Source organism: Lepisosteus platostomus, chromosome 11 (genome assembly GCF_059453375.1).
Source record: "Lepisosteus platostomus isolate fLepPlt1 chromosome 11, fLepPlt1.hap1, whole genome shotgun sequence".
In the NCBI taxonomy this organism is placed as follows: domain Eukaryota; kingdom Metazoa; phylum Chordata; class Actinopteri; order Semionotiformes; family Lepisosteidae; genus Lepisosteus; species Lepisosteus platostomus.
The window spans coordinates 8,555,863-8,570,996 of record NC_142621.1 but is presented as its reverse complement, the minus strand read 5'-3'; the positions used below and the strand labels follow the sequence as shown (position 1 = coordinate 8,570,996).

The 15,134-nt window shown below is 39.9% G+C and overlaps 1 protein-coding gene across 2 annotated transcripts; it reads right to left on the bottom strand.

The window, feature by feature from the left end:
- Positions 1-304: 304 nt before the first annotated feature.
- scyl3 (SCY1-like, kinase-like 3) lies at positions 305-12,909 on the bottom strand. Of its 2 annotated transcripts, none has more exons than XM_088598263.1 (14): positions 12,665-12,909; positions 11,662-11,901; positions 10,983-11,168; positions 10,142-10,255; positions 7,731-7,787; positions 7,453-7,555; positions 6,390-6,501; positions 4,630-4,707; positions 4,272-4,411; positions 3,537-3,721; positions 3,046-3,217; positions 2,766-2,927; positions 1,755-2,503; positions 305-972 (listed from the first exon to the last, which is right to left on the bottom strand). In XM_088598263.1, the coding sequence occupies exons 2-14, from the start codon at positions 11,824-11,826 to the stop codon at positions 910-912; spliced, it is 2,286 nt and encodes a 761-aa protein (XP_088454389.1). In that variant the 5' UTR covers positions 11,827-11,901; positions 12,665-12,909; the 3' UTR covers positions 305-909. The 2 variants fall into 2 exon arrangements, with proteins under 2 accessions (XP_088454389.1, XP_088454390.1); XM_088598264.1 differs by having other exon boundaries at positions 11,662-11,863.
- Between the last annotated feature and the right edge of the window lie 2,225 nt (positions 12,910-15,134).

Here is a 15,134-nt window from a genome sequence, read left to right as displayed (position 1 = left end):
CCTTCAGCAGCAGAAGTTAAGAGTTGTTATACTGTACAGTAAATTCAGTTTTACAGTTTTACAAGTTTCAAATTTAACTGCCAGAATAGTTTATTCTGTAATGTTTTACTTGAACTATAAGCAACAGTCTGTACATTCTTAAATGCTACACATCATAAACTGTTAGAAGTATGTAGTGTTTTTTTCTCCAGAAACTTGTACTGTTAAAGTGATATAACATTTATTAACCTCAATTTTAGCATGTTTTGCAAAACAGATAATGGAATGATGTAAGGGGTGCATTTTTTCAAGAATAATAGTCACATTCTGTAGAGTCATTTATTCCATCAGCAGCTGTGTAAACACAAATAAATTATGTAAATTTCCTACACATTAAAATATAGCATTCTTTTTTCACTTTTTAGAAAATAGTGAAACTCTCATAAGGCCCTTTTCCCATGATTATGCAAAACTCATTACTCTTTATATGGCACAAACAACCATTAGAAAATATTAATTCTCCTGTTCATCATACTAGATTTCAAGTTTGGTTTTATCACCATTTCCAGGTTTTAAGTAATTCTCTGCATTAAGGTAGATCCCATTAAAACTAGACAAATTTGATTTATTGTACTAAAACATTATGCAGATTGTGCCACCTCATCCACATAAAACAATTACTGGCTGACTAGTGTAAGAACAATGTGGCTCGGTAAGTTTTCCACAGCTTTTATGTCCGAAGTTGAACTATACAACTATATTTCAAAAAGTACTGGTTCTTAAATTTTGATTCATGTTCTTAATTGGATTTAATTCTAAAGGAAAACAGGACTTAAATTAAAAGGTTCCTCTTGGCCTCGTCAGTGTTCTTCCAACTGATTGGCAATGGGGACAATGTCTGTGCAACTGCAGCTGATCCTCCACAAGGTGTCACCAGTTACTCTCATCTTCCCAGTTCAGGTCATCACTATCGCCCCAGCCCGAAACTTCCGTCTGAAAAATTTAAACAAACCGAGTCACAGCATGATCTCACCTTCTGAAGAATACTCTATCAATTGCGTCATCAATTTGTTCAACATATGTTTCAGAAATATAGACCTTTAACTTTTTAGTAAAGATGTGGCATTAATCTTTAACTTTAAGATGTATGGTCAGAAGAGTTTAGCAGGCCAAAGGGCTGTTCTGTTGCATTTTAACTCAAGCTTAACAGACTTACATAAAATCAGCGGGTCAAAGCAGTTCTGCAAATTTTGCTTTAGACATTTTTCATTAGTACTATTCAATTTTACTACAACAATATTCTCAATTGGTTATTGATCAGAGACAGAATTACCTTCCAGACATGCACATACAGTAAATTACCTAAAATGCCAAAACAAGGATAGAATTGTTTTTTTTAAGGAGCTGCTAAGGATTGCAAGGCTAAACTTAAATTCCTCTTAAAGTGTCAGAAACATGGCAGCAATATCCATGCATTAAATGTAAGACAAAGTCACAATTTTCAGCTGTGCAAGTTCAGCTTATCACTCTTGAAACCTATATTTATAACAGTTTAAACTTCCAATACGGAAAAGCCCAGTAACTCCAATACAAGACTTTACAGCAAAAACCTGTCAATTTGAAGCTCATATCTATTTCAAAATAACAGTTAAATCCGTTCAAAAGTAGAACTGTTAAAAGCAAATTCTTAGGAACTCACGATTACAAAAAAAGAAAGACGGGTGGGAATAAACGAATTACATTCTTTAAATCAAATCGTCTCAGGTAAAACTTACATCAGCCAGGTCAGCTGCAGCAAACTTGGCAATAATTGTGAGTCTGTCTGTTGATGATTCCTGATCCAGGAGCTCCGTATGCCCTGAAGGAACAGCCAGTGAAGATCCAAAAACGGCATCTGTCCTTTCAGAAGTGAACATCAACGTGGCTGAAGACAACTTGATCTCGGGGGTCATGTCCGCAAAGAAGTCCATTTCAGGATCTTTCTCGGGTTTCTTTCTGATTTCTATTGTGAACTCCTCGCCTAAGCCGCCACTGGTAACTTTTTGCATCTGGCTTGGTTTGGCAGAGAGGTGTACTACGTCATTGTCCCAGTCAGTCTGTTTTTTCTCATCTTTAGGTTTAGAAGCTGAGCTAAGCTTTAAAGCGTTGGATTTCTTTGTAGGTCCAGGGAATGGGTTCTTTGGGGGATCACCCAGAGGTGAAGCAGTAGAGTCGCCTGCTGATCCATGGGATGCCTGGTGTGAAGTCATTTCAGATCCATGATTGCATGTTTCCAAATCCTCCCAGGGCTCCTCTTCCATGTTGATGTCCCTTGTGATGTTCACTGTCTTCTGGGTGTCCACTGGCTGAACACAAAGCTCCACAGTTTTGTTCTTCTCCATCTCCTCGGCATCACTCCAGTCTGGCCATTCTTCACCATCTCTGGCAATGCTCCCCAGGCCATGAAGATCCTCCTCTCCAGCAGAGATGGGTGGTCTTCTGTCATTGAATCCATTCAAGGGCAATTTCTTCAAATCTCTATTAACTGTTGGAGATGAACAAAAAATCCATATTTAAGTGTGAAAAACACACACATTTCAATGTAATCACAATAGTTGATTTATTTGCATTTGATTTTGGTCGTTTAAGTGTTTTTGCGCTTAAAAGATATTAAGAACAAAATATTCCACTTTGGAAAAGTGTTCAGAAATACTGTACTTGTTATCAAGAGCGCATTTTTATCCATTTAAATTCCTTTCAGCAATACTGTGAACAGTTCTCCCTCACACCTGTAGGCTGGTACTCACCTGTTTTCTTTGGCACTTGCTGTGACTGCGCTATTGAGCCAAGAGAGCCCATGTTCTCCAGCACAAACTCTGCTGCTTCAGAGGATTTAGAGAAAAGCTTCAAGACTTTAGAGGGTTGGGACACCTGCGTTTTGAAGCTATTGACACTGTGAACCGGAGAGCCTTGAAAAGAAGAAAACAGTTAATGATATTCCTTAGAAAGCACTGTGCGCTTTAAGGAGCACCAACAGCAGCTTTGTCTAGTTTTATTTAGTGTCTAGGACTCTGCTGCAGTGCTTACCTTCAGGTGTGACCTCAGTTGATTTGGTGAAGTTGGGTGTGGTTCGTTTGAAGACCTTTGATCTTTCTCCCCCAACTACCACATGAGCTCCAAGTAAAGGGACCAGAATCGCTAGGCTCTGCAGGGTCATCGCAACCAGACAGTCATTTGTGTCTCTCATACCAAGCAAAACCTTCAGAGAGGAGGGGGAGACACTTAGGGCTGGCAAAATAAAAGGCATGGTTACAAGGACTCTATGTACTGATTTTAAACAAAATATCTTTCAGCTGTTACTATCCATGGGACAAATGTGTAATTCTAGAGAATGTTAAAATAACTTCAGGTTTCTTTTTTAAAACTAACACTATAATTGGTACTCCAAAAAGTACAAAAGACGTTTACTGAGAAAACCACATAATACTGGTCTCTCACTCAATGATTATTACACTATGCCATTGAAACCTACAGTCTACATTCAAAAAGTGAAATGGACCGGGACTTCAAAAACAGACCTGAGGTAGTATTTGATTCTTCAGTTCTTCATGTGAGAAGAGCTCTGCATAGACATCAATGTGGGACAGCAATACCATCCTGACATGCTCCTCATTAACTTTAAACAACTTCAGCAGCTGAGGAATTACATATTTACGATACAGAGACACCGAGAGGAGACATTCCTGACTGTTTTCACTGGAATCTGTTAACACAAACACATTTAAAGCATGAGACCTTCGCATATGACACACACTGCTCTTGATACAAATACAGTATAAAGCATGGCTCTAAAATGCTTCTGTCGCTGGCATTGACTATCAAAACCAACAAATCAAAACAGTTTTTTATAAATGAACTGCTCATAGTTTTGCACAAATACATTTTTTGGGCTGATATGTTTATCTGAAACAACTTACAATTTACAGCTTTTACTGGAATTTTCGGTAAAAAGACCTAGTTCAAGCTCTCCAAAAGGATTTTAACCTAGAACCTTCCAGTTATGCTTCCAGAGCTCTAATCACTATTCCACGCTGCTGTCGAAACCCTTGTCCCACCCACCAACCTGCAGTCACAAATTACAAACCCATTGAAGACCTTCAGAAGATTCCTTCTGGGCACAATGTTGAAGCCTTGAGGAAGCAAAATGCTACCATCAAGGATTAGCCAGCAGGCTGAAGTTTGATTTAATTTGAGTCTCAGAGAACATTGTCAATATTGCTAACAAGGTGTGTTTACTGTATAAAAGCTATTACCCTTCTTTGGCATGAGCAAATGGGGTAGAAAACTTTTAACGGCTGTAGGTTCTGCAAACACCAGTGAGTTTAGAAGTTTCGGGATGAGGCGTGAAGCAATCAGCTCTTCAGGAAGATTCTGAACTCTGTCCAGGAGAAACCTGCAAGAGAAAACCATGACTCTTTCAATTGAAAATCTGCACAATGTTTGTTGAAACAAATTCAAGTATCTTAAAAAAAGCTATTTTTTAACAAAAGCCAAGATCACTCTTGCCAACAGGTGCAGAGTCTTCCATTTTATTGTTGATCCTGACAACTATTAATATTCTGGGTATACCACACTGGATATAACATTTAACCAGCCTTATTGCTCACTTACTTAAAAAATTCGTTCTTCTCCTCTTCTGTTTTTAGAGTTAAACTCTTCAGAAAATTCACCACCTCAAGGAAATCATTCCTGTAAAGCACATGAGACATCATAATACTTTAAAGGATTTATACCAGTAATGAATAACCAAAACATTTAAGGGATATCTTGAATTTCTCAGCAGCTCTAAATCTCCAGTGCTAATTGATGAATTCATTGATCTGCTTGCTTGTTTTTTTCTTTAAGTCCTAAGTGTTAAGAATACCCTACTTTAAGGGGAGTGTCTCCAGCAACTTCTGCATACAGAATTTAATGCAGCCTCTTCTCAGCTTTTCAACTTGCTTGACATTATTTCTGACTAAACTAGTTGATTGATTGACGATGAACAGACACAAGTGGGAATAATAATGTATGAGACACGCCCACAATGTGAATTTTTCCCTTTGCAACATTCCTGTATGAGAGCAGGGTTGATACTAATTACAAATCCCATTTGATATTCTAAAATGTATACATTTGCTTTCAACTCTTAAAGGGGAACTGCAACACTATTTATTTATTTTAGGGTTAGAAAGAATCAGCATTGATGAGTGCATTTGAAACTATGATAAAAGTAAAATGTAAAAAGTAACTTGTAAAACCTCCAATTTACATAACAAAATATGTTACATTTCAGTTATTCAGAACCAGGCAACAAAACTTTCAATGACGTGTAGCAGTTACATTGTAAAGAAGCAGGCTTCTCTTTTAATCCAATAGAAATATTGCTCTCAATGTTGATTTACTTTTGCCAACAAATACTACTTTATGCAAATCATTACAGAACATTTCTGTGGTGAATTGTCTGCTGGACAACCTGTACTTCGCTCATACATCACATTAGTCATTACAGTGACTAGTGAGCAGGAAGGTCTGCATCACATCGCAATTTGGGGAACTCTCACTCACCTTTGGCAAGACCAGGAGTTTGCGACAACATGTCGACTTTAACAACATGACAACATTAACATCACTTTATTGGCCCTATACAATTTCTTGCATTAGGACTTACAGTACTTTCATAAAGTTCACAATTTTGTGCTTAATTTGAAATTTGTTAAGTTTTCCTATACTGTCAACGAATTCATTTTGTTACCACGATTTAATAACCAGACTGAGAAATTAGGACTGCAGCTCTCCTTTAAACAGAACTCAGTCAGTCTGTGATTAAGAACTCAACTGCAGCAAAAACCAAGAAGTCACAGTGTTCCTGTCAGGATCAGGGTTCCACTGCTTTAAAATACCAGTGCTAATTGATGCCTTTAATTGATCTCCTTGGCTGACTTCATGAATACCTGTTTTTACATTGTCCTTGGATTTCAGAATAAGTGACCTTTAGTGTACTGTTTCCAACACGTTTAGGACCAAGCAGCTTTTAATAGGGTGACCAATTTATTAATTAACACCCAGTTGAGAATGACACTGTAAGAAACAGTCCTAAATAGTGTGCTTTTTTCCCCCAAAAATCCAATTGTTTACATTTCAGGTAACAACTGAATGACGGGAATTCTTAAGCTGGGAAGTTGGTAGACAATCAGAAATTTAAATATGTTTCAGAAAAATTAAACCGATTAGCCTGCAATTAACAATCTGGCTGGAACAAAACCCAGATGGGACAGTGGTGCCATGGATACGAGAGGGGAACCACTTGTATACATCAAAAAAAGATTAAGCTTTTCAAAGAGTTAATTGACAGATGCTTCTTTACCACTAAACAGGCAACATCAACATACCTGAAAAAATCATGTTTGAGGAGGCTGCTGAGAGCAGGCCGAGCTGAAGGATCAGGGTTCAGCAGGCTTCTCTGTAATGTATTTCGGAAACTGTCCAACAGCTCTTTGGAAGCTGAAATCAGGTAATCAGGTTTTGCAAGTTCAAGCAAGAAAAAAAAAATCACTTTGATTCTAGTGAAATTGCAGCAGTTCTTCCATTTTTTGTAATCTGCCATAATTCCTCTTCATTCGTGGATCACTTTCATAATGAAACTCTAAATATTTTTAGCACAAACTTCACTGCACATAGAATGAGAACAGAGCTACTTGGCTGTACACAGCAAAGTGTGACGTTATAAAATACTGACTTTACTGGTGACTCCATGAATGATCTCATTGCACATCCAGCAGCCATATCACCCTGCAACTAACAACTGGCAGCCCACTGAAGCTCTGCAGGTGTGAGCCTGGTCACTACCTGGATAGGGGACCTCCTGGGAAAAACTAAGGGTGCTGTTGGAAGAGGTGTTAGTGGGGCCAGCAGGGGGCGCACTACCTGTGGTCTGTGTGTGTCCTAATGCCCCAGTATAGTGACGGGGACACTATACTGTTAAAAAGGCACCGTCCTTCGGATGAGACGTAAAACCGAGGTCCTGACTCTCTGTGCTCATTAAAAATCCCAGGGCATGTCTCAAAAAGAGTAGGGGTGTTACCCTGGTGTCCTGGCCAAATTTCCCATTCGCCCTTACCAATCATGGCCTCCTAATAATCCCCATCTATGAATTGGCTTCATTTCTCAGTTCTCCTCCCCACTGATAGCTGGTGTGTGGTGAGCGTACTGGAGCTCTATGGCTGCTGTCGCATCTTCCAGGTGGGGCTGCGCATTGGTGGTGGTGGAGGGGTGTCCCCATTACCTGTAAAGTGCTTTGAGTGGAGTGTCCAGAAAATACATCAAAAGTGTAAGCAATTATTAATTATTATCCCTTTGTTAGTGTGTGAGTAGTGGTTTGGCAGTGCTGTTCCAAGTCTTCCATAGTCACTCAGCCAAATTGATGTGATAAAAGGTAGCAACAAAAGGACTCACCATAGTCATTTAGGAGTGGGATTAAGTTCTCCACCATCAGTCCGAATGAAAAGGCATCTCTGGCATGTCCGTGTTTATCAAGCAGCATTTTAAAGCCTTCAACCTGGAAGGGAAAAGAACCCATTCATAAGAACCCATTTCATCCAGAGTGCGGCAGAAATGGACGTAACCATTTGCCTACCAAAGGAGAAAGGTACGCAATAAATAATACAGTTTAGAAACAAATGCAAAGTGTGTAGAGGAGCAGACAGCAACCTTTTAGACAGATCCTTAATTACCTTTTCTTCAGGTGGAACCACCCTCTGTTCTCTCACAGACCCAATGCTGCTAAGAAACTGTAAAAACAAAGATGTGTTATTAAGATCTGTACATACTCTAGCCTGTCACATTTCAAAAGCTTGCAGAAACCATTATTACAGTGGTGTGAAAAAGTGTTTGCCCCCTTCCTGATTTCTTATTTTTTGCATATTTGTCACGCTAAAATGTTTCAGATCATCAAAAAAATTGAAATATTAGACAAAGATAGCAAAGTAAACACAAAATGCAGTTTTTAAATGAAGGTTTTTTATTATTAAGGGAAAAAAAAATCCAAACCTACATGGCCCTGTGTGAAAAAGTGATTGCCCCCCCCCCTGTTAAAACATACATCAACTGTGGTTTATCACATCTTTGGAAAGCTGAGTTCAATTTCTCTAGCCACACCCAGGCCCGATTACTGCCACACCTGTTCTCAATCAAGAAATCACTTAAATAGGGCCTGCCTGACAAAGTGAAGTAGACCAAAAGATCCTCAAAAGCTAGACATCATGCTGCGATCCAAAGAAATTCAGGAACAAATGAGAAACAGAGTAATTGAGATTTATCAGTCTGGAAAAGGTTATAAAGCCATTTCTAAAGCTTTGGGACTCCAGCGAACCACAGTGAGAGCCATTATCCACAAATGGCGAAAACATGGAACAGTGGTGAACCTTCCCGGGAGTGGCCGGCCGACCAAAATTACCCCAAGAGCGCAGCGACGACTCATCCAAAAGGTCACAAAAAAACCCACAACAACATCCAAAGAACTGCAGGCTTCACTTCCCTCAGTTAAGGTCAGTGTTCATGACTCCACCATAAGAAAGAGACTGGGCAAAAATGGCCTGCATGGCAGAGTTCCAAGACGAAAACCACTGCTGAGCAAAAAGAACATAAAGGCTTGTCTCAGTTTTGCCAGAAAACATCTTGATGATCCCCAAGACTTTTGGGAAAATACTCTGTGGACTGACGAGACAAAAGTTGAACTTTTCTGAAAGTGTGTGTCCCATTACATCTGGCGTAAAAGTAACACAGCATTTCAGAAAAGGAACATCATACCAACAGTAAAATATGGTGGTGGTAGTGTGATGGTCTGGGGCTGTTTTGCTGCTTCAGGACCTGGAAGACTTGCTGTGGTAAATGGAACCATGAATTCTGCTGTCTACCCAAAAATCCTGAAGGAGAATGTCCGGCCATCTGTTCGTGACCTCAAGCTGAAGCGCACTTGGGTTCTGCAGCAGGACAATGATCCAAAACACACCAGCAAGTCCACCTCTGAATGGCTTAAGAAAAACAAAATGAAGACTTTGGAGTGGCCTAGTCAAAGTCCTGACCTGAATCCGATTGAGATGTTGTGGCATGACCTTAAAAAAGCGGTTAAGGCTCGAAAACCCTCCAATGTGGCTGAACTACAACAATTCTGCAAAGATGAGTGGGCCAAAATTCCTCCACAGCGCTGTAAAAGACTCATTGCCAGTTATCGCAAACGTTTGATTCTAGTTGTTGCTGCTAAGGGTGGCCCAACCAGTTATTAGGTTTAGGGGGCAATTACTTTTTCACACAGGGCCATGTAGGTTTGGATTTTTTTTCTCTTAATAATTAAAACCTTCATTTAAAAACTGCATTTTGTGTTTACTTGTGTTATCTTTGTCTAATATTTCAATTTGTTTAATGATCTGAAACATTTCAGTGTGACAAACATGCAAAAAATAAGAAAGCAGGAAGGGGGGAAACACTTTTTCACACCACTGTATATAAACATTTTTGCTGTATTATTGTATTTAAAATTTAAATTAACTTTTGTGAATATGATATAAATCCAGTGAATTAATTAATCCTATTCAGGTCTTTACTGAATCATATGTTAATACTTTATTTAGAGCCCATACTTAAGAGCTCATACTTTGGGCTAATGTTATAATAATGTTAATTCTCATACTAAAACAAACTATGACAAAATGCAACATATCAGATATTTGCTTCACGGTTCATGTTTACTAACTGCAAATATTGAGGACAACAGAGACAATAGAGACAACAATTAATATCATCACTAATCCTTTTAGCTAATCATAAAGTGGTGAAGAACTCCCTTTATAGATCTGCCTACAATAAAAGTGCTTTTGACCATTGTTGAGGTTTTTGTTTACAATCATAAATATTAAACAACTAGAAAATGAAGTAATAGTTCTTTTGGAATCCTGATAGGCCCTACATTTGGTGGAAAGTGATTGGATGCCAATCACACTTAATTTCATCCCAAGGCCACAATTCACAATCGTTACCAAAAATTAATGTACCTGTGGCCCAACAGATGTTAAGGGTTAAGCTGATGCAGCTGCAAAGGTACATACAGACATATTTAATCCACCAGGACAGTCTAAACATTTCTCACCTCAGGGGAGGCTTCAGCGAACTTGCAGACGGTCTCCATCCCCCCAAGTTTCCAGTGACCGTCGTCACTCACAAAGACTGATGACGAGCACACATTGTTATGGCTGGATTTACCCTGAAGTACAGACAAGCCAGGTTCAGTTAAAGGCAGATAAAAGGAGAAATCCCCACACCAGGCAGGAGTGTGTTACCAGAGCACAGAAGAAAAAACTGAGATGTTGTCACATGTGATTGTTTTGTGAAACAGACTACGTTTTAAGGCAGCATGTGTAATTGTGTCTGTAATTGGTACAGCACTGCACTGTGGAGTAGTGGTTAAGGCTCCCCATTGGAGGTTGCAGGTTCAAATCCCAAGTGAGGATACTGCTTCAGTACCCTTGAGCAAGGTAGTTTACCCCACGTCACTCCCATAAACCCAGCCGTGTACACGGTCACCAAAGTTTATATGTAAAAAAAGCAACTGTAAACTCTGAGTCACACTGGATAAAAACATTAAACAAATTAGTAATACAATGTGCTATTACTGTATGAGGGAAAAGTATTTGTTTTCAATCATTTTGTTTAATGACTTGAATGAAATCCGTGCAAGGAACAACTCTTGCACAAGTGGTATGCATTGTCATTAGTGTAATTTATCACTTGCTAATATATTTAAATAAATTACAGTCATTAAAACTTTCATTCATGGTATTTTTGCTATTGATAAGTTATCAGAAAAGGTGCAGCATTTTCTCTTGGACAACCTGGAAGTGAAGTGTTTGGGGAAAAGGTGCTTTCGGGCAGCGCAAACTAACTCGGTGTGCTGAAGATCTCTGGTGGCCAGCTAGGCGAACGACTCTTACTCTGTCGTGAAGGAATACGAGGGCCTGCAGAATGTCGTAGAGTCCGGAACAGATCTCCTCTGGAGACAGGCCCTCCAGCACGGCTTCCAGTGGCTGCACGTGTTCCGTTACCAGATGGATTCCCCCAGCCTGCACTGTGCACGACAGGAAACGCAGTAGGCAGGGGTGACGCAGGGTCTTCAGGTGCTGCCGTGTGAACCAGGTAAGAGACCACATGAGTTGAGCAGGTAAACACTTACATTCATCCGTATGAGCTGTCCATGACATGTCAAGAGTGTAGCTGTCCATCCTAATGTTTGCAAACATCAGCACAAAGGTCATGAATTGGGGCCATTCATGACTTTTCCCCAGCCAAAATAATTAAACCTATTCCGATTCCATAACCAAAATTGACACAAAAAGATTTAAAGGTAAGTCTGTCTTGGAAATTCACTAAATATGATGCTCTTAATCTAAATCACCTCTGATTAACCCAGTGGTGCCCATCTTTTGAAAACCAAGCTAATTATTTATACAACTTTACACAATTATCCATTTTATTTTGACAAAATAATCTTAGCAACCACACGAATTGTCTTGGATTTCAAAATTCCTCTAAACCCAGGATGACTGTTGGGCCCAGGGACCAAGGCTGTCCTTCACTTTTACCCTATTTCAATTCACCGCTTCTTCTCCTTACCTTAGCAGCCTTGTTAACTTTATCCTCGCTGTCCGGCCTGTAGACGAAGACCGAGGTTGGCTTCCCATCTTCTAGGAGGGCAGAGTACATGGTGAGTCCGGATGGGAGGCTCAGCTGACATTCCTCCAGGGTGCAGCTCTTCAGTGTGCTGCTGTCCGAGCCCATGGTCACCCCAGGGAAACAGCAGTCCTGCTCCCGGTCTCTGCCAGTCAATCACCCAGCACAATGACTAGTGACGCTCTGATGGAATGAACAACTGATGAAAGTATCTGAAAGCCTGGAAGACCGGGCAAAACTACACCACACCACTGTGCAAACTTAAATGACTGCCAAAGATCCTTCCACCAAATACTGAGTTAAGGTGCAAAATTCTTATGAAGAACTTCACTATGAAGTGACTCCTCGACCAGTCATTATATGCAGCGCATCAGTTTGGTGACCACCATCACAGATGCAGTCGCGATAGAATAGTGGCACAGACGCATGCGGACAGTACAGCAAAATGCAGAAGTACAGGTAATTGTGTTTCAGACTGCAAAACCTAAATCAACCAAACATCGTCGACCCGAAATAAATCCGTTAGAGATCATCTGAGTTACTGCATCTTCAACGAACAGTAGTTCGATTAGTAGTGCCAATTCTGAAGATCTGATTCATTCCTTGTAGGATTTGAGCCTTTTAAGATTTTGAGCCTTGTAAGATTTGAGCCTTTTGGCGTTATAGTTGATTGCAAAATGCATGGTCTGGAATCCAAAGGCGGAAATTGCATACTAATAACCCCTCGTGTTAGGTGACAAACAGATGGAAACACGTATTTTGCAATGGCCGCGGATTCTGAAATACACTGCACACCCGTTAAGAAACAGATTACACAAAATGAAAAATGTATTGCGACCGTCTGGTGTATCCATCTGTTCTGCTAATCTAAGCAATAAAACTAGAAGGACTGTGTGGTTTATTCTTCATTGTTCGATATGACACATTTTCCACTGAATTAAGTTACCTGTGAATAAATATTTACTTCTCTGAGCAGTACTTGCTCAGCTACCACTCCACTGTAGACCTCCTTGTTGTTTTAACAGGCTTTTCTACTGACTTCAGATGGTCACGCCATTGAAACTGCCGCCGATCTGAACTGTTTCACGCCTCATAATCGGTGAATGAATTCCATTTTGGTGGCGAAAACTTAACAAACACGTCTTACAGTTCGGAGCTTCCTGTGTTTCGACTGTAAACACCGGTTCTTCCTGTCAGGCGAACCGATTCTACCAACTCTGGAAAGGGAGTGGTTTTAGCTTTGTGGGTTAAACTCGGTGTTACTAAAATAATTAACCGTGGTTTTTAACTTTTACGAAACGATATAAATATTATTAAATTGAACCTGTTCAAGCAATGTTCTTCTAAATCGTCACACTGTCGATGCACTGAGTATCACACACCTCTCTTATTCACCAACATGGTCGGTGCCGATTTTACAGAGTAGTGCTTGTGCCCAAGGGCACTCGAGCTTGGAGAGGTACTTGGTTTGGCTGTACGGTTAAACCAGGATAGACATGCAATACCGATACTTGATGTTGTGTTTAATAAATGCTCATAGCTGTAATTGAACCACGATTTCTTGTCTCAAACAATCCCTCTTATTCATTGTAATTGTATTAGAGTATACAGTTTAATGTCTAGCTGTCTTACAGCCAGCAGCCATATCACCCTGCAACTCACAACTGGCATCCCACTGAAGCTCAGCAGGTGTGAGCCTGGTCAGTACCTGGATGGGACACCTCCTGGAAAAAACTAAGCTTGCTGCTGGAAGAGGTGTTAGTGGAGCCAGCAGGGGGCGCTCACCCTGCGGTCCATGTGGGTCCTAATGCCCCAGTATAGTGACGGGGACACTATACTGTAAACAGGCGCCGTCCTTCGAATGAGACGTAAAACCGAGGTCCTGACTCTCTGTGGTCATTAAAAATCCCAGTGCGTTTTTCGAAAAGAGAGGGGTGTAACCCCGGCGTCCTGGCCAAATTTCCCATTGGCCCTTACCAATCATGGCCTCCTAATAATCTCCATCTATGAATTGTCTTCATTACTCTGCTCTCCTCCCCACTGAGAGCTGGTGTGTGGTGAGCGTTCTGGTGCACTATGGCTGCCGTCGCATCATCCAGGTAGATGCTGCACATTGGCGGTGGTGGAGGGGAGTCCCCGTTACCTGTAAAGCGCTTTGAGTGGTGTCCAGAAAAGCGCTATATAAGTGTAAGCAATTATTATTATTATTACAGTGCAAAATTACCGATCCTCTTCGTAAGTAAAACGCCTGTTGCTAGTAGTATTTTATGACTACGCTCATTTTCATAAAACAAGCACATTAACGGAAGTCACGTACTCTGTATTCATTGCTGCTGTGGCTATTCGAAGATCTTTGACAAATTAAAGAAGAACCACCCTTTCTAATTCCACCTTGATAATACCGCACGATCGCATTTAGATAGAGAGGCATATACTGTAGATCCGTTTTAATTCTAATGTTTGTAACTACTAGTTTTAGTGGGTAGCCACCGCATTAGCAATTTCCCAGTCATTGAAATATTGCCTCTGTTTTACAAATATCCTGTTAATACCATCTTGTTTCTGTGCAAGAACAATTGGTAAAATATCATCTGGCCATTCAAATTTGTTTAACTCGTACCTATAACACTTCTGCCTCTTCTATGTTAGCACTAATATCAAATTTCTGCCACTTACATGTTTACTTAAATACTGCCTTTGTGTTGTAGTACGTATTGTGTTCAACTACTGCTTCCACTCCTTACTAAAATGCATTTTGTTGTCAATGCTAGTAATTTAATTCACGATTGCCACTGACCACAGTTCACATTTAGATTTTAAACACAACAGGCTGAAGGACCCGTTTAAGTCAGACCCAGTAAATCTCAGATTTAAAACAAGAAGAAATGCCTTAAATACATACAAGAAACAATATACTGTTATAAATTAAAAAGGATTAAATCAGAAGATGCTGACTTCTTTTTTTTCTTGCTAGAGTCTATATGGAGCCCATTCTGGTATCATTTATGCTTCTGAAGTTTTTCAGCATAAAAAATGAACCGTATGTGTTTTTTGTTCTTGCTATGAAAAAATATCCTTTAATGATGTCTAATCAATCATCAGACATGCAGTCATCTTTGGTCATCTGCGAAGGTTGGAGTTTACCGGGTGAGTCAGGCAGATTCAACTGACCTACTGCATGAAGATTTAAAAACATGTTGAACAAACTTACACATTTCTTAATATGTTACATCCAGCGATGCTGACAAATGCTCAATATCATTTCTTTCAACATGTGCAAAAAGGTGGGGTCTTGGTTATTCTCAGGAGACATTACCTCAGTATAAAAGTGGCCTGACCAAAATTGAGCAATTAATTTCCGACCCACAGAAATGAGTCTAACGATAGTATCTTCCACATGTTTTTATCAATAAAAG